The 23,695-nt window shown below is 45.1% G+C and overlaps 1 protein-coding gene across 1 annotated transcript in view; it reads right to left on the minus strand.

The window, feature by feature from the left end:
- Positions 1-23,695, minus strand: part of LOC126419355 (glucose dehydrogenase [FAD, quinone]) — an 84,330-nt gene that overhangs the window by 22,425 nt on the left and 38,210 nt on the right. Inside the window, exons 3-4 of the mRNA XM_050086541.1 lie at positions 18,249-18,494; positions 7,868-8,131 (exon numbers count right to left, since the gene is read on the minus strand). Of these exons, the coding sequence (XP_049942498.1) occupies positions 7,868-8,131; positions 18,249-18,494 (510 nt within the window). The remainder of the gene's footprint in view (positions 1-7,867; positions 8,132-18,248; positions 18,495-23,695) is intronic.

Raw genomic sequence — 23,695 nt, forward strand, 5'->3', positions numbered from 1 at the left:
GTTGCCTTCCGAGTGGCGGGGTGGTCCATTTGGAGAGCTGACGCACAAGTTGGACGTGCAGCGTCAGTTGTGCAACGGTGCTGGTATCAGGGGTGACGTGAACGTTCTCACACCCGGTATTGTAAGGACAGCAGTGGCAGACCGTACGGCGCTACCACAGCACAGATAAGAGGGGTTGCGAGCCCAGGCGTGGCAACAGAATGTTGCGAACCGGTTGTTATCAGTGGCACTACGCGCACGCGCACCCCTAGCCCGTCTTTCCTTCAGGCCACAGCGTCGACGCGTACGGGTCGAGTGGTGCCGCCAGAGGCTCACTTGGAGCGTGAAATGGCGGGCCGTGAGCTTCAGAGATAAAAGCAGATTCTGCCTAAACGCAAGTGATCGTCGTTTGCGCGTGCGACGTAGGCCTGGTTAAAGTGCATTCGTCTGAGACACATTGGCCCTTTATGATCTGTGTTGCGATAAGCTGGAGCTCTCGTTCACCTTTAGCTGTGTCTGGAGGGGACGGTAACCAGTGCCCGGTACGTGCAGAAAGTTGGTAGACTCATTCTTCTGCCGTTCTTGCAACAGGCGGGTGATATGTTTGTTGTTCCAGTAGGATAATGCTCGCCCACACACTGCCCATGAACTCAACGTGCTTTGCAAGACGTGCGTTCCCTGACCATCACGATCTCCTGACTTACCTCCAATCGAGCATGTGTGGGATATGATGGAACGAGAAGTGCCTCATGCGATTCGTTAACTAACCAACTCTTACAGAGCTACGTGAACAGGCCGAGCAGGCGTGACGTAACGTATCCCAAGACAGTGCTCGCCATCTGTGCGATCGACCCGATGCCAGAATCAGCACCTGCATTTCCGCCTGTGGAGACGTGGTCGCTAAACTACGTACTAATATGGGTGTTTCAGCATGGGTCGATACTTATCTTAAAAGAAAAAGATATAAGTTTTCACGGTCACCGAACAGTCGAAAGTCAGTTGGGAAACAGTTATATGAAAACTTCAGAACATCGTCTGTACCCAAAAGGGCCGTAGAGCAGAGGACCGCGACAGTCCACGAGGGCTGCCGGCCGACTCCTCGGTTTCGCGGCCGCCGAGCAGCTCCACGACTATATTTTGAACATTTAGTCCTGTCAGCCAGTCATCCTCGGGAACAGAATGCACTTGCCTGGCTTGGTGGACACTCGACATCTTTTTCCACCCACACTAAAAGCCACAGATGTACGGAAATTTCCGGGCTGTTTGCGATTGCAGCTTTGCAGCCTTAAATCTCGTCTAGAAAACAGATATGGAACGTCAGTGTACAATTATGCGTGTTACACTCAAGACAGGTTAATAAAGGTAAAATTACGATGAAGAGTATGCATTAGAGTCTGTAATACGATCAATTCATGGAACAAGATTGCTGGAAAAATCATGTTACGTTACGAAGGAAAGAGGCTTACAATACAGACTGTTTTGAGACCATACAGGACAATGTGACAAAGACAAACCATTGTTTCAAGTAACTTCGACTTTTATTTTCATTATTATTACTTTTTAAGTATGAGATAAGGCAATTGTATCTTTTGCGTCTAAAGTTTAATTTCATATGAATACTGTTTAATAAATAAAAATTGGACACATCACTTTCATGTACAAAAAATTCTAATATCAATGAAACAAATACTATTTATTCATTTTTTTGTAATAGACGTGAAATTATTACTCCAGGAAAAAGTTTAAATCCTGTAGCAATTCTGTTGATTTACATCTAAAATTACTTCAAGCAAGATATACCAATATATTAATCATACAGTAGCATAAAAATGTTCAAAAAGATATGCTCCTATGGATACGATATATTCACTACTATAGTCCGTCCTTTTGTCATCATATTGTAATTAATTCGTTTCGTAATGTAAATAATATGAAGGATATACTCATGCTCGCCTAAGCAATGTATCAACATTTGTAAAACCTTGTAATTCATTTGTGTTCAATAAGAGATTTCGTGACAAGAGAATGTGATGTAGGAGCAGCGTCTTTGACTAGTAATGACAACGCTCTAGATCTCGGGTTCGAGCACAGCCGCTGGTCAGATTCGGAGTAAAAATCGTCAGCAGTAAGGGAATGAGGCACACTCTGACGACGTTGTCAAAGCGGGATATAAGACTCCTCTGTCCTGTGCGAGCTTCTTCATCTCCCAGCACCTACTACAGCCTACATCCTTCTGAATCTGCTTACTGTATTCATCTCTTGGTCTCCCTCTACGACTTTTGCCCTTGTTGCTGCTCTCCAATACTAAATTGGTGATCCTACCAACCGATCCCTTCTTCTAGTCAGGTTGTGCAACAAATTTCTCTTCACCCCAATTCTATTCAGTACCTCCTCATTAGTTATGTGATCTGCCCATCCAATCTTCAGCATTCTTCTGTAGCACCACATTTCGAAAGCTTCTATTCTCTTCTGGTCCAAACTATTTATCGTCCATGTTTCACTTCCATACATGGCTACACTCCATACAAATACTTTCAGAAACGACTTCCTAACACTTAAATCAATACTGGATGTTAACAAATTTCTCTTCTTCAAAAACGCTTTCCTTGCCATTGCCAGTCTACATTTTAAATCCTCTCTACTTCGACCATCATCAGTTATTTTGCTCCCCAAATAGCAAAACTCCTTTACTACTTTAAGTGTCTCATTTCCTAATCTAATACCCTCAGCATCTCCCGACTTAATTCGACTACATTCCATTATCCTCGTTTTCCTTTTGTTGATGTTCGTCCTATATCCTCCTCTCAAGACGCTATCCATTCCGTTCAACTGCTCTTCCAAGTCCTTTGCTGTCTCTGACAGAATTACAATGTCACCGGCGAATCTCAAAGTTTTTACTTCTTCTCCATCAATTTTAATACCTACTCCGAATTTTTCTTTTGTTTCCTTTACTGCTTGCTCAATATACAGATTGAATAGCATCGGGGAGAAGCTACAACCCTGTCTCACTCCCTTTCCAACCACTGCTTTCCAACCACTGCTCGACTCTTATAACTGCCACCTGGTTTCTGTACAAATTATAAATAGCATTTCGCTCCTTGTATTTTACCCCTACCACCTTTAGAATTTGAAAGAGAGTATTCCAGTCAACATTCTCGAAAGCTTTCTATAAGTCTACAAATGCTAGAAACGTAGGTTTGCCTTTCCTTAATCTATTTTCTAAGATAAGTCGTAGGGTCAGTATTGCCTCACGTGTTGCAACGTTTCTACGGAATCCAAGCTGATCTTTCCCGAGGTCGGCTTCTACCAGTTTTTCCATTCGTTTGTAAAGAATTCGTGTTATTATTTTGCAGCCGTGACTTCTGTTAGTAACAAATGTCTATTAGTATTCCATTACCAACGAATATCGGTCCTAGCTTGTGAAAAAAATTTTCTGGATCATTAGGAACGCAACATCTTATGAAAGTGAATCATGGTCCGTGTGCAAACAGGAAACGAATAAATCGAAGAATTAGAAATGTGGTGCTGTTGCGTCCTTGATTAATAACCAAAACGTCCTCGGTACCGGGTTCGAAATCCGCCACCGCTTACATTTTGAATAAAAATTGCCGCGCTGGATTAGCCGAGCGGTCTAAGGCGCTGCAGTCATGGCCTGTGCGGCTGGTCCCGGCGGAGGTTCGAGTCCTCCCTCGGGCATGGGTGTGTGTGTTTGTCCTTAGGATAATTTAGGTTAAGTAGTGTGTACGCTTAGGGACTGATGACCTTAGCAGTTAAGTCCCATAAGATTTCACACACATTTGAATAAAAATTGTCATCATCTGCGGCCGAAGAATCCGGCATAAGAGGACAGCCTCATTCTGCCAACGGCCTTGTCAAACAAAGCGGTGGAGCGGACAAAGGTTCAGGGCACTCTCTTGTCCTGGGGGTGGGAAACTGCCCCTAAAGGCGGAAGAATCAGCGTTGATCAACGGCATGAGGATGCAAAAGGCAATAGGAACCGCTGCATTAAAGATACATAACGTTTATCTACGGAACATGTGGCTTGTAGTTGAAAAAGTGTCATGATGATCTCTCCATTGGCAAAAGATTCAAGAGTAGTCCCCAATTCGGATCTCTGGGAGGGGACTACCAAAGCGGAGGTTACCATGAGAAAAAGATTGAATAATCAACGAAATAATAACATTCTACGAGTCGGGGCGTGGAATGTCAGAGGGTTGAATGTGGTAGGGAAACTAGAAAATCTGAAAAGGGAAATTCAAAAGCTCAGTCTAGGCATAGTGACGGTCAGTAAAGTGAAATGGAAAGAAGACAAGGATTTACGATCAGATGAGTCTAGGGTAATATCAACAGTAGCAGAAAATGGTATAACAGGAGTAGTATTCGTTATGAATAGGAAGGTAGCGCAGACAGTGTGTTACAGTGAACAGTTTATTGATAGGGTTGTTACCATCAGAATCGACAGCAAACCAACACCGACAACGATAGTTCAGGTATACGTGCTGACGTCGCAAGCCGAAGATGAAGTGGTAGAGAAAGTATATGAGGTCTCTGGACTGGTAATTTAGTACCTAAAGGCAGATGAAAATTTAATAGTCATGCAGGACTGCAATGCGGTTGTAGAGGCAGGAGTAGAAGAAAGAGTTACTGGAGAATATGGGCTTGCTACTAGGTGGGCGAATAGGTGGATAGAGTAAAGTGAGGGGGACTATGAGCGGAAAGATTTGTCTGTTGTGCTAGAAGAAGAAACAGGAGTAAGTTTAGAAGAGATAGGAGTTCCAGTACAGGAACCTGAATTTAAAAGAGAGCTTTGGAAGACTTAAAATCAAATAAGGCGGAAGGGATACATAACATTCCATCAGAATTTCTAAAATTATTGGGAGAAGTGGCAACAAAACAATTGTTAACGTTGGTTTGTAGAACGTACGAATCTGGCGATATACCATCTGACTTTCGGAAAAGCATCATCCACACGATTCCGAAAACGGCAAGAGCTGAAAGTGCGAGAATTATCGGACAATGAGCTTAACAGCTAATGCATCCAAGTTGCTGACAAGAATAATATGCAGAGAATGGAAAAGCTTGAGAGCTTGTTAGATGGCGATCAGTTTGGGTTTAGGAAAGATAAGGCACCATAGAGGCACTTCTGATGTTGCGGTTGATAATGGTGCAAGAGGTTCGAAATTCTGAGGAAAGCAGGAGTAAGCTGTAGGGAGAGACGGGTAAAATACAACATCCCAAGGGGGAATAATAAGAGTGGGAGACCAAGGACGAAGGTTCGGATTAAAAAGGATGTAAGTCAAGGATGTAGCCTTTCGACCTCACTGTTCAGTCTGTACATCGAAGAGCAATGACAGAAATAAACGAAATGTTCAAGAGTGGAATTGAAATTCTAGGTGAAAGGATATCAGTGATAAGATTCGTTGATGACCATGTTATCTTTAGTGAAAGTGAAGAAGAATTACAGGCTCTACTGAATGAATAGAATGAACAGTCTAATCAGTATAGAATATGGATTGAGAGTAAATCGAAGAAAGACGAAAGTAATGAGCAATAATAGTAATGACAACAGCGAGAAACTTAACGTCATGACTGATGGTGACATAGTAGATGAAATTGAGTAGTTCTGCTAACTGGCATTAGCTCTGGAAAAGAGGGCATTCTTGGCCGATATAAGTCTTCTAGTAGCAAACGGAGGCCTTAATTTGAGGAAGAAATTTCTGAGAATGTGCATTTGGATACAGCACTGAACGGCAGTGAAACATGGACAGTGGGAAAACCGGAACAGAAAACATTCGAAGCATTTGAGATATGGTGCCACAGAAGGATGAAAATTAGGTGGACGGACAAGACCAAGAATGAAGAGGTTCTCTGGGGAGGAAAGGAATGCGAGTATATGGAGAACACTGACAAGAAGAAGGGACAGAATGGTAGGGCATGTGTTGAGGCATCAGGAAATGACCTCTGTGGTACTAAATGGAGGTACAGAAGGTAAAAACTGTAAAGGAAGACAGAGATTGGAATACATTCAGCAGATATGTGAGGGCATCGTTTGCAGGTACTACTACTCTGACACGCAGAGGTTGGCGCAGGAGAGGAATCCGTGGCGAGACGTATCAGACTAGTCAGAGGACTGAAGACTCAATAGTAAAAAAAAAAAAAAAAAAAAAAGATTTTCAAAAGTATGTAGGCCGAGCTGATAAGGAATGAAGAGTTTCTCCGCAGTGTCGGTGAAGAAAGAAACATCTGGAAAAGACTTGAAACATATCAGGTGGCTTGTCTTATGTGCGACATTGCCTCCCCTCACTCTGACATACGGGCACTGTGAAGGCAGTGAGTCACTGGCTTTCCAGGCGGACGAATGCAGGCGGTGTGTGGTGTGCAAGTGCCAGACAGATACTACGAGTTCGTGTGGGGCCTGTAGTGCAGGATGATAGCGCGTGCTCCTCCAGTAATGTATCAGCTAATTCGCGAAAAAATATATACCTTTGAACTGCATACCACCCTGTCTGCCGAGCGCTGTTGGCAAGCGGGGTGCACTCAGCCCTTTTGAGGCAAACTGAGGAGCTACTTGATTGAGAAGTAGCGGCTCTGGTCTCGTAAAGTGACATACGGCCAGGAGAGCGGTGTGGTGACGACATGCCCCTCCATTTCTGCATCTAGTGACGCCTGTGGGCTGAGGATGACACGGCGGCCTGCCGGTAGCGTTGGGCCTTCCGAGGCCTGTTTCGGACGGAGTTTAGTTTGAACTGCATACAATGCTGAGCTTTCTACCCATTGTCATGTGCGGTTTCGGCTGAATACTAGGATGAATTGTAATTGAGTGAAGGATGTATGTCAATAAAAAGGGATCGAAAAATGGCTGGCGTGCAAACTAAGTTTAGACTGATGTTAATTAGAAAAAGCAATAATAATATTGACGTTGTTGTCTAACTTACGTTGGCGACTACACAGGTCACAGTAGACAACCACACCGTTAGAGATTGACTAGAAAAAGGGGCAGGATGCTATGACACGTCTTACGAGGTGAGAGAATGTCTTTGATCGCACTGGAGGGAACTGTAAAGTATAGGAGAATCAGGGATTGGAATTCTTATTTTCGTTAGCGTTTATCGCATCTAATACAGCGTCCTCTGTAGTCAAGTTTTGGCACATCTATTTTTAATTTAAGTTTCTGTGCGGCTGCCCTTCCTGTGGCCGCAGACATTAGTCACCTGAGGGAGGAAAGTGTGTTCTCCAACTGCCTATGAATTGTGTTAACTTTGTCCTTTGTGTGATACGCATTTTCATTGTTTGTGTACCGTATTTTCTGAGGTGGAAAGTGGTGACTAGCCCAGTATTTGCTTAAATGAGCGTGCGAAACCGCCTAAAAATCACAATCAGACTGTCCGGAGTGTAAGTTACTGCATTTAACCCGGTGCGCGGATTCGACTCGGATCTGACTCACCTTCTCGCCTGGAAAGGTAGAAGACTGAGATTTGTATATATCCGACAAGTAATTGGAAGACGTTGGTTGGAAGTGGTAGTGAGAGATGAAGAAGGTGGCACAAGAGAGGAAGTCGCCTAGAGACGGGTCAAACCAGTCAGAAGACTGACGATGAGCTAAAAAAAGTAAAGTGTCGAGCAGACGGTGGCGCTCACCTCCTTCCTGTCCGTCCCCAGTAGCTGAGTGGTGAGCACGACCGAATGCCAATCCTAAGGGCCGGGTTCGATTCCCGGCTGGGTCTTAGATTTTCCTCCGCTCAGGGACTGGGTGTTGTGTTGTTCTAAACATCATCATTTCATCTCCATGGACGCGCAAGTCGCCGAAGTGGCGTCAAATCGAAAGACCTGGACCCGGCGAACGGGCTACCCTACGGGAGGCCCTGGTCCCACGGCATTTGTTCATTACCTCCTTCCTGGCGAGCACGGTGTGTCGGACGCCGTCGCGCAGGAACTCGACGCCGTAGGCGCGCCGCGTGGCGGGGTCCAGGAGGATGCGCGTGACGTGCGCGTGCAGCGCGACGTGCAGGTTGGGCCGCAGGCGCGCCGGCCGCAGGAACGCCTTGGCGGCCGAGCAGCGGTAGCCGCGCCGCATCGTGAACTGGAAGAGCGCGAAGCCCGTCTGCCGCTCGCCGTTGATGTCGCGGTGCTCGTAGCCCATCTCCACGCCCGCCTGCGCGCACAAACGTGACCGTCAGCTCTGTCTGCTGGGCACGCTGGTCGTTGTTTAAGCAACAGTTAGTGCATGAAGTACGAAATAAATGCAGCCTCAAATTAGTATTATACTGCCCGATCAGTATTTCACATCAAGTGAAACATAACGTCCATTGAGCAACAAGAATACATATAGTGAATTATGGCAATGCGGGCCCGCCTATTATGCAAACAACTGTACTTTCAAATGAGTACACACTCTGGTGCCTCAGAATAAAAATCCATTCTAAACATCCTCCAGGCTGTGGCCAAGCCGTATCTTCGCAGTAGCCTTTCTTTCACCGGTGTTAGTCCTTCAAGTTCCGCAGGAGAACTTCTGTGATGTTTCGAAGTAAGTAAAGCTGCGAGGACAGGTCGTCAGTTGTATTTGGGTAGCTCAGTCGGCGGGGTATCGAAAGGCAAAGGCCCGAGTTCGAGTCTGAGCCCAGCAAACAGCTTTAATCTACCAGGAAGTTCAACTGCTTCTAAATGTCGAATCACGTTTCAGCTGTGCAATCTTCGGTGGACAGTATTGTTCAGTTTTTATTTTCTGCAGCGTTGGGTTCTGTGTGAGCCGCTTTATGTAACTGTGTCATCATCTCCAGGACTAGACATACACTCCTGGAAATTGAAATAAGAACACCGTGAATTCATTGTCCCAGGAAGGGGAAACTTTATTGACACATTCCTGGGGTCAGATACATCACATGATCACACTGACAGAACCACAGGCACATAGACACAGGCAACAGAGCATGCACAATGTCGGCACTAGTACAGTGTATATCCACCTTTCGCAGCAATGCAGGCTGCTATTCTCCCATGGAGACGATCGTAGAGATGCTGGATGTAGTCCTGTGGAACGGCTTGCCATGCCATTTCCACCTGGCCCCTCAGTTGGACCAGCGTTCGTGCTGGACGTGCAGACCGCGTGAGACGACGCTTCATCCAGTCCCAAACATGCTCAATGGGGGACAGATCCGGAGATCTTGCTGGCCAGGGTAGTTGACTTACACCTTCTAGAGCACGTTGGGTGGCACGGGATACATGCGGACGTGCATTGTCCTGTTGGAACAGCAAGTTCCCTTGCCGGTCTAGGAATGGTAGAACGATGGGTTCGATGACGGTTTGGATGTACCGTGCACTATTCAGTGTCCCCTCGACGATCACCAGTGGTGTACGGCCAGTGTAGGAGATCGCTTCCCACACCATGATGCCGGGTGTTGGCCCTGTGTGCCTCGGTCGTATGCAGTCCTGATTGTGGCGCTCACCTGCACGGCGCCAAACACGCATACGACCATCATTGGCACCAAGGCAGAAGCGACTCTCATCGCTGAAGACGACACGTCTCCATTCCTCCCTCCATTCACGCCTGTCGCGACACCACTGGAGGCGGGCTGCACGATGTTGGGGCGTGAGCGGAAGACGGCCTAACGGTGTGCGGGACCGTAGCCCAGCTTCATGGAGACGGTTGCGAATGGTCCTCGTCGATACCCCAGGAGCAACAGTGTCCCTAATTTGCTGGGAAGTGGCGGTGCGGTCCCCTACGGCACTGCGTAGGATCCTACGGTCTTGGCGTGCATCCGTGCGTCGCTGCGGTCCGGTCCCAGGTCGACGGGCACGTGCACCTTCCGCCGACCACTGGCGACAACATCAATGTACTGTGGAGACCTCACGCCCCACGTGTTGAGCAGTTCGGCGGTACGTCCACCCGGCCTCCCGCATGCCCACTATACGCCCTCGCTCAAAGTCCGTCAACTGCACATACGGTTCACGTCCACGCTGTCGCGGCATGCTACCAGTGTTAAAGACTGCGATGGAGCTCCGTATGCCACGGCAAACTGGCTGACACTGACGGCGGCGGTGCACAAATGCTGCGCAGCTAGCGCCATTCGACGGCCAACACCGCGGTTCCTGGTATGTCCGCTGTGCCGTGCGTGTGATCATTGCTTGTACAGCCCTCTCGCAGTGTCCGGAGCAAGTATGGTGGGTCTGACACACCGGTGTCAATGTGTTCTTTTTTCCATTTCCAGGAGTGTATATCAGCAACTGAAACATTCTGTATTGCAACAAGCAAAAGGTAACTCGAGTGGAGATCCTCAAACCCATATATCGTATACCTATGTGTATTTTCACGACACAGGGACATTCCGATGAGAACGGATACTTCCAAAATAACGTTGCAGAGGACTAACTACGTGATAACGTAAAGAGGATCCTGCAGAACCGAACAATGTATAAAATGAGAAGTGTGTGAAATTACTGAAACGTATTTGGGCAATTATAAACAACGGTTGTTATGCGCAATAGGCGGACATGATTTTCCATAATTTATTCTGCAGACACGGCTGCTGCCAGAGCTAAAGAATTAAACGAAGATTTATAGAGGCTGAACCAGAGATGCACGGACCAAATTTTGGATGCTGTGCCGAGATATTTTTTGAGTACGGTGATAAGCCAGTACATTATGAGCACAGCCAACCTCGACGTTGGATGGCTCCTGGTGACGTGGCGAGCACGTGCAGAAGTATGTAGGCGGAGCCGACACGGACGGGGGAGCACCCTAGCGAAGGTAACGGCTGCGAATGGAGAAATCCGTTCAGACAAGCGAACTGACAGAGGACACATTATTATTGCGCGGATCCTGTGAACGAGTATCTAAAAAAGAGGTACAAGGACAGTGAAACTACCATTAAGCTGTAATTGGTTGGACATCAACGACACTTCGGAGACTGGTCTGCCCTGTAAAATAGGAAAGATGATCTGTGGCATCTCCGCCGAAAGAGCACAGCGCTGGTGCACGTACAAGTGTTTCGGAGTGCAACGTTCATCATACACTGTTGGAGCTGCGCGGCAGGCGGCCCCTACGTGTTCACGTGTTGACCCAAGCGGCATCGTCAATTACGATTGCAGTGGGCAGGGAACCGTCGAGATTCGACCGTCGATCAATGGAATCTTGTCAGCTCTTGGAGTGGACCACATTCTCGCTACACCAGGTCGGTGGTCGTCTCCACAAAAGCCGTCATCCAGGTGAACGGTGGCTCGAAACGTGCAGCGCGCCACGGACGCAGCCTGGCGGGAGTAGTACTTTTCTGTGGGAGACGTTCTCCTGTGCTTGCATGGGACCTCTGGTTGTAATAGAAGACACCGTCACAGCTGCGAAACACCTGCATCCCCTCATGCTTGATTTCTTCCCCGACGACGATGTCACCAATCATCATTGTAATTGCCCTTGTCTCGGAGTCGCAGCCATGCTACAGTGGTTTGAAGAGCGTTATGATGAACTCAAGTTAATGTCTCGGAGACCGAATTAGCCTGATGTTAAATCCTGTGGAACCAATCTGGGAAGCTACCGGGCGTCATGACTCCGTACGCAGATCAGTGGCGCTTTGTTTGCGCGAATTACATGATCTGTGCTTTGACATCAAATGCCACATACCTCCCTCCACAAACCCACCAACAAACTGTGAGATCCCTGATATGTAGAATCAGTGAGGTATTTCGTCCCAAAGGGGGACAAACAAGCTATCAAGCAGCTGGTCATAATGTTTTGGCTCATCACCGTATTCTGGTATAAGGGATGCCTGGTTCGATACAGAGTAATGACGTCGTTATGATCTAATCGATTTAGTCGACCAACTGCCTTTGTTTTGTTTTTGTGAAAATAACTTCAGAACAGTGAAAACCCTTGTAACGTGCAGTCACCATAAAGTAGAACACAGAGTAATATAACGACTTTCTCGAGAAATGAGCACAGCGAGAAGATTCGAGAAATTGGAGGTAAGAGAGCATTTTACCGACAATCATTCTTCCCACGTGCCATTCGTGCGTGGGCAGGGACTGGGGGGATCATTTAGTGGTACCAGAAGTAGCCTCCGCCACACACCATCAGTGCAGTCCAGAGTGCTGATGTAGATGTAGATGCAGTACCCTCAGATGCTAAAGGAGAGTGACATGGTTGCTGTCGCTGCGGTACAGCTCAAAATAGCGCAATTGTGCCAGCCTTAAATTGCATTCAGTAAACCCACACACGAGGAGCATGTCGGCCAGCTCTCCGTCAGCAACCCCATCCACACTGAAGTGTATCACTATTAAGGCAAAGCTAACGCTGCCGTAAAAACAAAGCCGAGACAGAACCGAGCAGCACTGAATGCAGGCTTGACGGCGAAGACCAAAGCGGACTTTACTGTCGGTACCTTGAACAAATGGAACAAGTTTGTTTCCAAATAAGACACACACTGCGTACCGTCGTCATTTGGACTGCTATGATATAATTTCAGTGCAATACAGATACAAAGATAACTGGGAGCTAAGAAATCAAAGTAAATGCAATTACATGAAATGTATTCGCCGTTGCGAATATGGACAACCATCAGCTGTATAATGGAGTAACGACAATGAAAATTTCTGCCGGAGCGGGAGGACTGGAAACCGCATTTTCCGCTCATGGCGAGTGATCGCCTCACCATCTGGCTGTCCCAGCGGGCCGCACGGCCAGACACACACATGCGTGCATGCATGTCCGAAGGAGCACTGCATCATGTTTCAGGAAAACACAGGCAATGCAGTTACTCTGTAGCAAGTTGCCGCTGACCACGCAACCTTTATACTATAAAGACTCACGACATTTCCTTGAACAACTGCACACTATGTCGATATAACAGTCTCTAACCGACTCTTCAGTTGCAGTTTGGTAAAGCAATTTCATTTGTATCACTGAAAACATAAACTGTGGGTGTTCTGCAGTACTAATTTAGTTAGTGAAACGGTTTTAGGCATACAAGGATATCATAAGACAAAAACTATCTTCATCAAAGAGCATAAAATACTGGTGAACAAATGTGTAAAAGATAGCACGTAAAATGAGTGTTCCACGAAAACAGAGTTAATGTTATGTTCTACAGTGTACTTGCTACATACGCGAAAAAAATATTACCTAAACAGCAAGAACGTACCCAGTATCTATTGGGTAACAGATACAAACAGGACAACCTTGTACACCCAATTTTTAACATAGAGAAATATTATACTATTAAAATCTTGTAATACAGTCCTGTATAGATCCACTGCAAATCCACATTGAAGCAGTAAAGAATGCTTTGATACCTTCAATCTTCCTATACTAATGTGTGTGTTAGTCTAGAATCACTTGTGAACACCTTATTGAATCATTATTGAAGATTCTGTTACTTAGTGTTGCTACTTGATTGCTAAAACCAGTCTACTCCGTATGTTTCATTATTAACATTTAGCCACCATAACGGGATGGGAAGATTATAGCAAGGCAGGTCTATAATAAAATAATATCGCCGCGTGGGGTAGCCGTGCGGTCCAAGGCGCCTTGCCACGGTTCGCGCGGAGGTTCGAGTCCTCCCTCCGGCGTGGGTGAGTGTGTTGTCCTCAGCCTAAGTTTAAGTTACATTAAGTAGTGTGTAGGCCCAGAGACCGATGATCTCATCAGTCTGGTCCCATAGTAATTTTAAAAAAATAATATGATAAAAGGGAACAAGACTTTCTGCAATGTTTAGTATTTTTTCTAGAAGAGTAAATATACAACATCAGTTTATGTTCTTACCTAAACATTTACGTGTAGCACTCTAGAACAAAAACATTTGAAATCATTTGACCACTACCTGAGTCTAACAAAAGCATCTGAACGTTATGGACTAGAGCGTGGGTGTACCCAGCCACGGAGGGGGGAGAAGGGAGGGGCATACAAAAAATTATGTTCACAAACCGAACCAAATTCCGCCTCCACACAGAGTCAGACATGTGGATTCGGTATCAGTTAGGATAAAGGAAGGAAAATATAATGGGTGCGGACTAGAAGCGAGCGTAACCAGAATCATGTGTTCGTAAGCTCAGAGCTATTTTGCTATAAGCCGTGAAATTAATATGAGCTACTTCGGGAGCAAGTTGAAGTATCAGGTGTATTCACATCTTCACCACACACTGGCAGAGCTACAGCGAATGCTGAAATTGCTTTTCTTTTCTTTTTTTCTTTAAATCACATACATTGGTTCCTCGACGTCAACAGCAGACTTCAAGAATCTTTTGCAAAATGCATTAACTAAGGTAGTTTCATTCGTGTCACACTTACAATAATTTTCCAATTCGAATGCATTTTGACCTCACTATATATATTTACTTTCACTTATCCGATTCGTTTTTTTATTGATTTGCTTTTAGTGTAACCTATCCGTCTCCTGTCTTCCATCTATTCTATGCACTTGAATACCAATGTCCTGTTTCACCTTTGGCACTTTATATGACCGTTCTCTTTTGATCCTGCTCCAGTACTTCTAGCGTGATAATTTCGTTCCTTCAATTCCATTCCATTTTTAAAGTACCTTTCGTTATTCTTAAGTTTGCATCACTACATTCTGTCATTCATTGTCGTTACTATAGTTAATGCATGACCTGAAGTGCCTAGACTAAACCTACAACAATAATAAATACTTCGAAAAGTTCTTCTTCAGCTACAGGTGATCCACACTATCTAATGATGCTGTGTGATCAGGAATAGTGTCGCTGACATATCGTTAATTGTTTTCACTAGATACTATATTGCTCTGTGTATTTCTTGTGTATTTACTGAATCGTATTTGGGAGGGAGAGCCTGAAATACCAGACAAATCAGTCTTATAGAACTTCTTTTGCATTTTTTATCGCTCCTAGAAAATTAAGGAGTCCTACTTTAGCAGATGTGCCACCTTTTCCTTTACATTCTTCTTTGCAATGGCAGAGTTAATACTCATTAACAAGTATGTTGTCCATGATGGACTCTTTGTTTCCACTAGTGAAAGACTACACACAACTCCCCTACCATAGTGCTTACCGCTAAACAGAAAACACTTGTTTATGTCACAAACAAGTTCAGTCATGTAAAAATACCGTCATCCACCTGAAGATGTCGGTAAGGTAATCGAAATGCGTAGTGGTGTTTAAAATAAAAATAAAAGTGTCTGAAGTTGTACACTGATAATTCTTTGTAATGCTCACTGTTTAACTACCACCCTTTGAATGTAATTATAACATCAACAAAGGAATTGTGTTCTCATATGGAGTCTTGTTCGCTAGCGCAGTGTTTTTGTAAAGAGATATGGCTAAATAAATTTAATCTATCAGCGAATGCAGTTACTTTTTATGGTTTTTGGTTTGCTTTTACGCTTCATGTATTCACATCAATAGAATTGCTTCACAGTAAAGTTAAATGGAGAGTGGTGCTGCGAAGTTGTTTCGCAGCTGTGGTTCTGGTCAAGCCGTTCCGAAGCGTTCCACTTGCCTGATGGCAGCACTCTGCAGAATTAAAAGGCTCACAATGGATAGGAAAACTGTAACATTAGATCTGCATTAAGAGATCTTGACTGTGTTGAAGGGCCGATCAGGCTTACTCCAGCCTGTGCTGTTCACGTTTAACGTTCCGTCTGCACACAGACAGGTCTTGAGAGAGCAGCAACGTAGTCGAGCGGTGAACAAGAGCGAGCTACACTGGGTGTGGTGAAGGAATCACTCCAGCATTCGCTCGAAAATATTTAGGGGACCGATGGAAAGCCTTAACTCCTAAAACTTAAATAAGACACGGGGCACCGTACCTCCACTTCAAAAATTCAGTAGTTTCAGGTAATTACTTGTCTGATATTGCGCCTGCGTTATACGCACGTACATGTCATTGATGAGATGAACCTCGTGTTTTAATTGCAGACAGTTGATGTTTTATATGATTTGTTCTACCTGAGTTACTGGTAACCGATGGAGGAATGTAGTTTCTGAACCGCGTATATGTAATTCAATTTTTAAGAGTATAAGTTGCATGTGTCATTGAAAGGTTTGCTTAATTTGCCATAAAATATGATTTTCAAGTATCAGGGAAGAAAATATACAATTGCTTTCTTTTGAAACTTTCTGGCAGATTAAAACTGTGTACCAGACCGAGACTCGAACTTGGGACCTTTGCCTTTCGCGGGCAAGTGCTCTACCAACTGAGCTACCCAAGCACGACTCACGACCCATCTTCACAGCTGTACTTCTGCCAGTACCTCGTCTCCTACCTTCTAGATTTCACAGAAGCTCTTCCATCAAACTTGCAGAACTAGCACTCTTGGAAGAAAGGAAGTTGCGGAGACATGACTTTCCCACAGCCTGGGGGATGTTTCCAACACTTGCCTGCGAAAGCCAAAGGTCCCGAGTTCCAGTCTAGGTCAGGCACACAGTTTTAATCTGCCAGAAAGTTTCATATCAGCGCACATGCCGCTGCAGAGTGAAAATTTAATTCTGAAAACTGCTTTCTTTTAGTTCTTTATCGTTGTCGCCGTTTATGACGCCGTCTTTTTTGTTGTAATGACCGTCTTTCTTACAGTTCTGACAATGAACGTATCCGTAACAGAAGAAATCGATAACTCCTGCGTTTAGTAGACTACAGCTGTGAACTGTTGGATGACATTCAAATACTCTTTCCCAAATAAATAACTGACATTTATCTAAACTTTATCCGCTGTGAAAAAGTGGTGCAGTGGGTTACCAGATGAGTAAATATATTAACAATAATTATATCTGAGCGGATACTATTATAAAACATAGCGGCGACTACGATGGGTAAAATTAAACAGTACTTACAATATCGACCCTCGTACTGATCATATTTCTCATACAGTATTTCTATTTAATACTTCGAAATTCGTATGCCTTTGGTAAGGTGCGTACTGGGCAGGGAAAGTTATTTGGTTACAGAATTTCGAAGTACAGAGTTAAAGGGGAAAAGACGTGCGGAGTGGTGTTGGCGACTACGTTTATTACACTTTAGGAAATACTGCAACCAGGCACAAGCTTTTTTAATTTGTTGTAGCACTACTAGCTTAGGGCTTCAGGTCATCGTCAGATGGTAGCGTTGACTTCTTTGCAGGTTTTACGAACGATGAAACACACCTTCTCCGGGGTAGCGATAAGGCGGGGATATTCCCCTACGACTATTTCACGAATGTTCCTTGAATATCGGAAATCCGGTAAAACATCAAATCTCCGACGCCGCTGCAGCCGGGAAAACATCCTGGAAGAATGGGACCAACGACGACTGAAGAGAATCGATCAACGTGACAAAAGTGCAACCCTTCCGCTCATTACTGCAGATTTCAATGCAGCACCATCGACAAGCGTCAGCACGCGAACCATCCAACGAAACATAATCGACATCTGCTTTCGGAGCCGAAGACCCACTCGTGCACCCTTGATGACTGCACGACACAAAGCTTTACGCCTAACCTGGGCCCGTCAACAGCGGCGCTGGGTTGTTGATGACTAGAAACGTGTTGCCTGGTCGGAGAAGTCTCGTTTCAAAGTGTGGATGGACGTGTACGGGTATGGAGACAACCTCATGAATCCGTGGACTCTGCATGTCAGCAGGGGACCGTCGAAGGTGGTGGAGGCTCTGTAATGGAGTGGGGTGTGTACAGTTTGATACATCTAGATACGACTCTGACAGGTGACGCGTACGTAAGCATCCTGTCTGATAACAAGCATCCATTCATGTCCATTGTGCATTCCGACGGATTGGGGCGATTCCGGCGGGACAATGCGACACTCCACACGTCCAGAATTCCTAGTGAGGGGCGCCAGGAACACTCTTCTGAGTTTAAACTCTTCTGCTGGCCACCAAAATCCCCAGACACGAACATTATTGAGCATATCAGGGACGCCTTGCAATACGCTGTTCAGAAGAGATCTCCATCCTCTCGTACTCTTATGGATTTATGGACTGCCCTGCAGAATTCATGGTGTCGATTCCCTCCAGCAATACTTGAGACATTAGTCGAGTCCATGCCACGTCGTGTTGCGGCACTTATACGTGCTCGCGGCGGTCGTGCTCGGTATTAGGAAAGTGTAGCAGTTTCTTTGGCTCTTAAGTGTGTTTTAGAGCGCAAACGTAAAACTTGCAGAGAGGTCAACCGACTATCTGACGATGGGGTTAGGCGCTAAACTAGTAATGGTACAATAATATTATTAAAAAATACTAGTGTTTGGGTACAGTAATTTACGAAAACAGCTGCTGTGTTCCATAAGCAAAATGATTAGAATGATAGGTGGAGTATTTGTGGACTGGCCTGCACGAGGGCGATGCCGAGCGGCGTGTGCCAGGGCGCGTCCTGCACGGTGAGCGGGCCCCCGGTGCCGTGGTAGCGCGAGCTGCGCGCCAGGTAGGGGTTGCGCTGGTCCTGCGACTTCCGGAAGTACGGCAGCACCTCCTCGAAGCTCCAGCCCGCGTTGCCCAGCGACGCCCACGTGTCGTAGTCGCGCCGGTTGCCGCGGATGTACAGCATCGTGTTCAGCACGCTGGAGCCGCCCAGCACCTGCAGCAAAAGCCCTCTTCAGCCGCAGTGCTCTGCTAGGCACGGTATTCCGTGGGGCGGTGGAAAATCGTACAGTGAGAGAATCGAAGCGTTTCACACATCCTATTAAACAGGGATGCTGAAAATTGAATCACTCATCTTACGAGATTCTCTTCAGAATTGGCAAGGGACGGAATATGTGGTAAACACTAACCAGAGTAAGGGATAGTACGTAAGACATCAGAAAATAGCCTTCCTGCAAGGGGAAAGTGGGGGTGTTTGGCGCACCTGAGGCATTTTACTCCCCCCATGAACCACGGACCTTGCCGTTGACCGGGACGCTTGCTTGCCTCAGCGATACAGGTAGCCATATCGTTGGTGCCATCACAACGAGGGGGAGGGGGGGGGGAGGTGACACCTGCTGAGACGCTGGACAAACGTGTAGTTCCTGCAGAGGGGCAGCAGCCTTTTCAGTGGTTGCAGGGGCAACAGGCTGCATGATTGACTCATCTGGCCTTGTAACACTAACCAAAACGGCCTTGCTGTGCTGGTACTGCGAACGGCTGAAAGCAAGGGGAAACTACAGCCGTAACTTTTCCCGAGGGCATGCAGCTTTACTATATGGTTAAATGATGGTGGCGTCCTCTTGGGTAAAATATTCCGGAGGTAAAACAGTCCCCCATCCGGATCTCCGGGTGGGGACTACTCAAGAGGACGTCGTTATCAGGAGCAAAGGAATACTGGCGTTCTATGGATCGGAACGTGGAATGTCAGATCCCTTAATCAGGCAGGTAGGTTAATAAGTCACGGCTGCAAAATACTAACGCGAATTAGAGAAATTAGACGAGTGGAAAAACTGGTAGAAGCTGACCTTGGGGAATATCAGTTTGGATTCCGTAGAAATGTTGGAACACGTGAGGCAATACTGACCCTATGACTTATCTTAGAAAACAGATTGTTGTTGTTGTTGTGGTCTTCAGTCCTGAGACTGGTTTGATGCAGCTCTCCATGCTACTCTATCCTGTGCAAGCTTCTTCATCTCCCAGTACCTACTGCAGCCTACATCCTACTGAATCTGCTTAGTGTATTCATCTCTTGGTCTCCCTCTACGATTTTTACCCTCCACGCTGCCCTCCAATACTAAATTGGTGATCCCTTGATGCCTCAGAACATGTCCTACCAACTGATCACTTCTTCTAGTCAAGTTGTGCCAGAAGCTCCTCTACTCCCCAATTCTATTCAATACCTCATTAGTTATGAGATCTACCCATCTAATCTTCAACATTCTTCTGTAGCACCACATTTCAAAAGCTTCTGTTCTCTATTTGTCTAAACTATTTATCGTCGACGTTTCACTTCCATACATGGCTACGCTCCATACAAATACTTTCAGAAACGACTTCCTGACATTTAAATCTATACAAGATGTTAGCAAATTTTTCTTCTTGAGAAACGCTTTCCTTGCCATTGCCAGTCTACATTTTATATACTCTCTACTTCGACCATCATCAGTTATTTTGCTCCCCAAATAGCAAAACTCCTTCACTACTTTAAGTGTCTCATTTCCTAATCTAATTCCCTCAGCATCTCCCGACTTCATTCGACTACATTCCATTATCCTCGTTTTGCTTTTGTTGATGTTCATTTTATACCCTACTTTCAGGACACTGTCCATTCCGTTCAACTGCTCTTCCAAGTCCTTTGCTGTCTCTGACAGAATTACAATGTCATCGGCGCACCTCAAAGTTTTTATTTCTTCTCCATGGATTTTAATACCTACTCCGAATTTTTCTTTTGTTTCCTTCACTGCTTGCTCAATATACAGATTGAATAACATCGGGGAGAGGCTACAACCCTGTCTCACTCCCTTCCCAACCACTGCTTCCCTTTCATACCCCTCGACTCTAATAGCTGCCATCTGCTTTCTGTACAAACTGTAAATAGCCTTTCGCTCCCTGTCTTTTACCCCTGCCACCTTCAGAATTTGAAAGAGAGTATTCCAATCAACATTGTCAAAAGCTTTCTCTAAGTCTACAAATGCTAGAAACGTAGGTTTGCCTTTCCTTAATCTATTTTCTAAGATAAGTCGTATGGTCAGTATTGCCTCACGTGTTCCAACATTTCTACGGAATCCACACTGATGTTCCCCGAGGTTGGCTTCTATCAGCTTTTCCATTCGTCTGTAAGGAATTCGCGTTAGTATTTTGCAGCTGTGACTTATTAAACTGATAGTTCAGTAATTTTCACATCTGTCAACACCTGCTTTCCTTGGGATTGGAATTATTATATTCTTCTTGAAGTCTGAAGGTATTTCGCCTGTCTCATACATCTTGCTCACCAGATGGTGGAGTTTTGTCAGGACTAGCTCTCCCAATGCTCTCAGTAGTTCTAGTGGAATGTTGTCTAAACCGGGGGCCTTGTTTCGACTGAGGTCCTTCATTGCTCTGTAAAACTCTTCACGCAGTATCATATCTCCCATTTCATCTTCATCTACATCCTCTTCCATTTCCATAATATTGTCCTCAAGTACATCGCCCCTGTATAGACCCTCTATATACTCCTTCCACCTTTCTGGTTTTCCTTCTTTGCTTAGAACTGGGTTTCCATCAAAGCTCCTGATATTCATGCAAGTGGTTCTCCTTTCTCCAAAGGTCTCTTTAATTTTCCTGTAGGCAGTATCTATCTTACCCCTAGTGAGATAAGCCTCTACATCCTTACATTTGTCCTCTAGCCATCCCTGCTTAGCCATTTTGCACTTCCTGTCGATCTCATTTTTGAGACGTTTGTATTCCTTTTTGCCTGCTTCATTTACTGCATTTTTATATTTTCTCCTTTCATCAGTTAAATTCAATATTCCTTCTGTTACCCAAGGGTTTCTACTAGCCCTCGTCTTTTTACCTATTTGATCCTCTGCTGCCTTCACTACTTCATCCCTCAGAGCTACCCATTCTTCTTCTACTGTATTTCTTTCCCTCATTCCTGTCAATTGTTCCCTTATGCTCTCCCTGAAACTCTTTACAACCTCTGGTTCTTTCAATTTGTCCAGGTTCCATCTCCTTAATTTCCCATCTTTTTGCAGTTTCTTTAATTTTAATCTACAGGTCATAACCAATAGATTGTGGTCAGAGTACACATCTGCCCCCTGGGAATGTTTTACAATTTAAAACCTGATTCCTAAATCTCTGTCTTACCATTATATAATATATCTGATATCTTTTAGTATCTCCAGGATCCTTCCATGTATACAACCTTCTTTTATGATTCTTGAACCAAGTGTTGGCTATGATTAAGTTATGCTCTGCACAAAAATTCTACCAGGCGGCTTCCTCTTTCATTTCTTCCCCCCAATCCATATTGACCTACTATGTTTCCTTCTCTCCCTTTTCCTACTCCTGCATTCCAGTCACCCATGACTATTAAATTGTCGTCTCCCTTCACTACCTGAATAATTTCTTTTATCTCATCATACATTTCATCAATTTCTTCGTCATCTGCAGGGCTAGTTGGCATATAAACTTGTACTACTGTAGTAGGCGTGGGCTTCGTGTCTATCTTGGCCACAATAATGTGTTCACTATGCTGTTTGTAGTAGCTTACCCGTACTCCTATTTTTTTATTCACTATTAAACCTATTCCTGCATTACCCCTACTTGATTTTGTATTTATAACCCTGTATTCACCTGACCAAAAGTCTTGTTCCTCCTGCCACCGAACTTCACTAATTCCCACTATATCTAACTTTAACCTATCCATTTCCCTTTTTAGATTTTCTAACCTACCTGCCAGATTAAGGGATCTGACATTCCACCCCACGATCCGTAGAACGCCAGTTTTCTTTCTCCTGATAACGACGCCCTCTTGAGTAGTCGCCGCCCGGAGATCCGAATGGGGGACTATTTTACCTCCGGAATATTTTACCCAAGAGGACGCCGTCATCATTTAATGATACAGTAAAGCTGCATGTCCTCGGGAAAAATTACGGCTGTAGTTTCCACTTGCTTTCAGACTTTCGCAGTACCAGAACAGCAAGGCCATTTTGGTTAGTGTTACAAGGCCAGATCAGTCAATCATCCAGACTGTTCCCCCTGCAACTACTGAAAAGGCTGCTGCCCCTCTTCAGGAACCACGCGTTTGTCTGGCCTCTCAACAGATACCCCTCCGCTGTGGTTGCACCTACGGTCCAACTATCTGTATTGCTGAGACACGCAAGCCTCCCCACTAACGGCAAGGTCCATGGTTCATGGGGGGAGAATAGATTAAGGAAAGGCAAACCTACGGTTCTAGCATTTGTAGACGTAGAGAAAGCTTTTGACAATGTTGACTGGAATACTCTCTTTCAAATTCTGAAGGTGGCAGGGGTAAAATACAGGGACCGAAAGGCTATTTACAGTTTGTACAGAAACCAGATGGCAGTTATAAGAGTCGAGAGGCATGAAAGGGAGGCAGTGGTGGGGAAGGGAGTGAGACAGGGTTGTAGCCCATCCCCGATGTTATTCAATCCATATATTGAGCAAGCAGTAAAGGAAACAAATTAAATTCGTAGTAGAGATTAATATCCATGGGAAGAGATAAAAACTTTGAGGTTCGCCGGTGACATTGTAATTCTGTCGGAGATAGTAAAGGACCTGGAAGAGCAGTTGAACTGAATCGGCAGTGTCTTGAAAGGAGGATATGAGATGAACATCAACAAAAGGAAAACGAGGATAATGGAATGCAGTCGAATTAAATCAGGGGATGCTGAGGGAATTAGATAAGGAAATGAGGCACTTAAAGTAGTAAACTAGTTTTGCTATTTGCAGAGCAAAATAACTGATGATGGTCGAAGTAGAGAGAATATAAAAGGTAGACTGGCAGTGGCAAGGAAAAACGTTTCTGAAGAAGAGAAATTTGTTAACATCGAGTGTAGATTTAAGTGTGAGGAAGTCTTTTTCTGAAAGTGTTTGTATAGAGTGTAGCCATGTATAGAAGTGAATCATGGACGACAAATACTTTGGACAAGAATAGAATAGAAGCTTTCGAAATGTGGTGCTGCAGAAGAATGCTGAAGATTAGATGGATAGATCAAGTAACTAATGAGGAGGTACTGAACAGAATTGAGAAGAAGAGGATTTTCTGGCACAACTTGACTAGAAGAAGGGATCGGTTGATAGGACATGTTCTGAGCAACAAGCGATCACCAACTTAGTATTGGAGGGCAGCGTGGAGGGTAAAAATCGTAGAGG

This window comes from Schistocerca serialis, chromosome 9 (genome assembly GCF_023864345.2).
Source record: "Schistocerca serialis cubense isolate TAMUIC-IGC-003099 chromosome 9, iqSchSeri2.2, whole genome shotgun sequence".
In the NCBI taxonomy this organism is placed as follows: Eukaryota; Metazoa; Arthropoda; class Insecta; order Orthoptera; family Acrididae; genus Schistocerca; species Schistocerca serialis.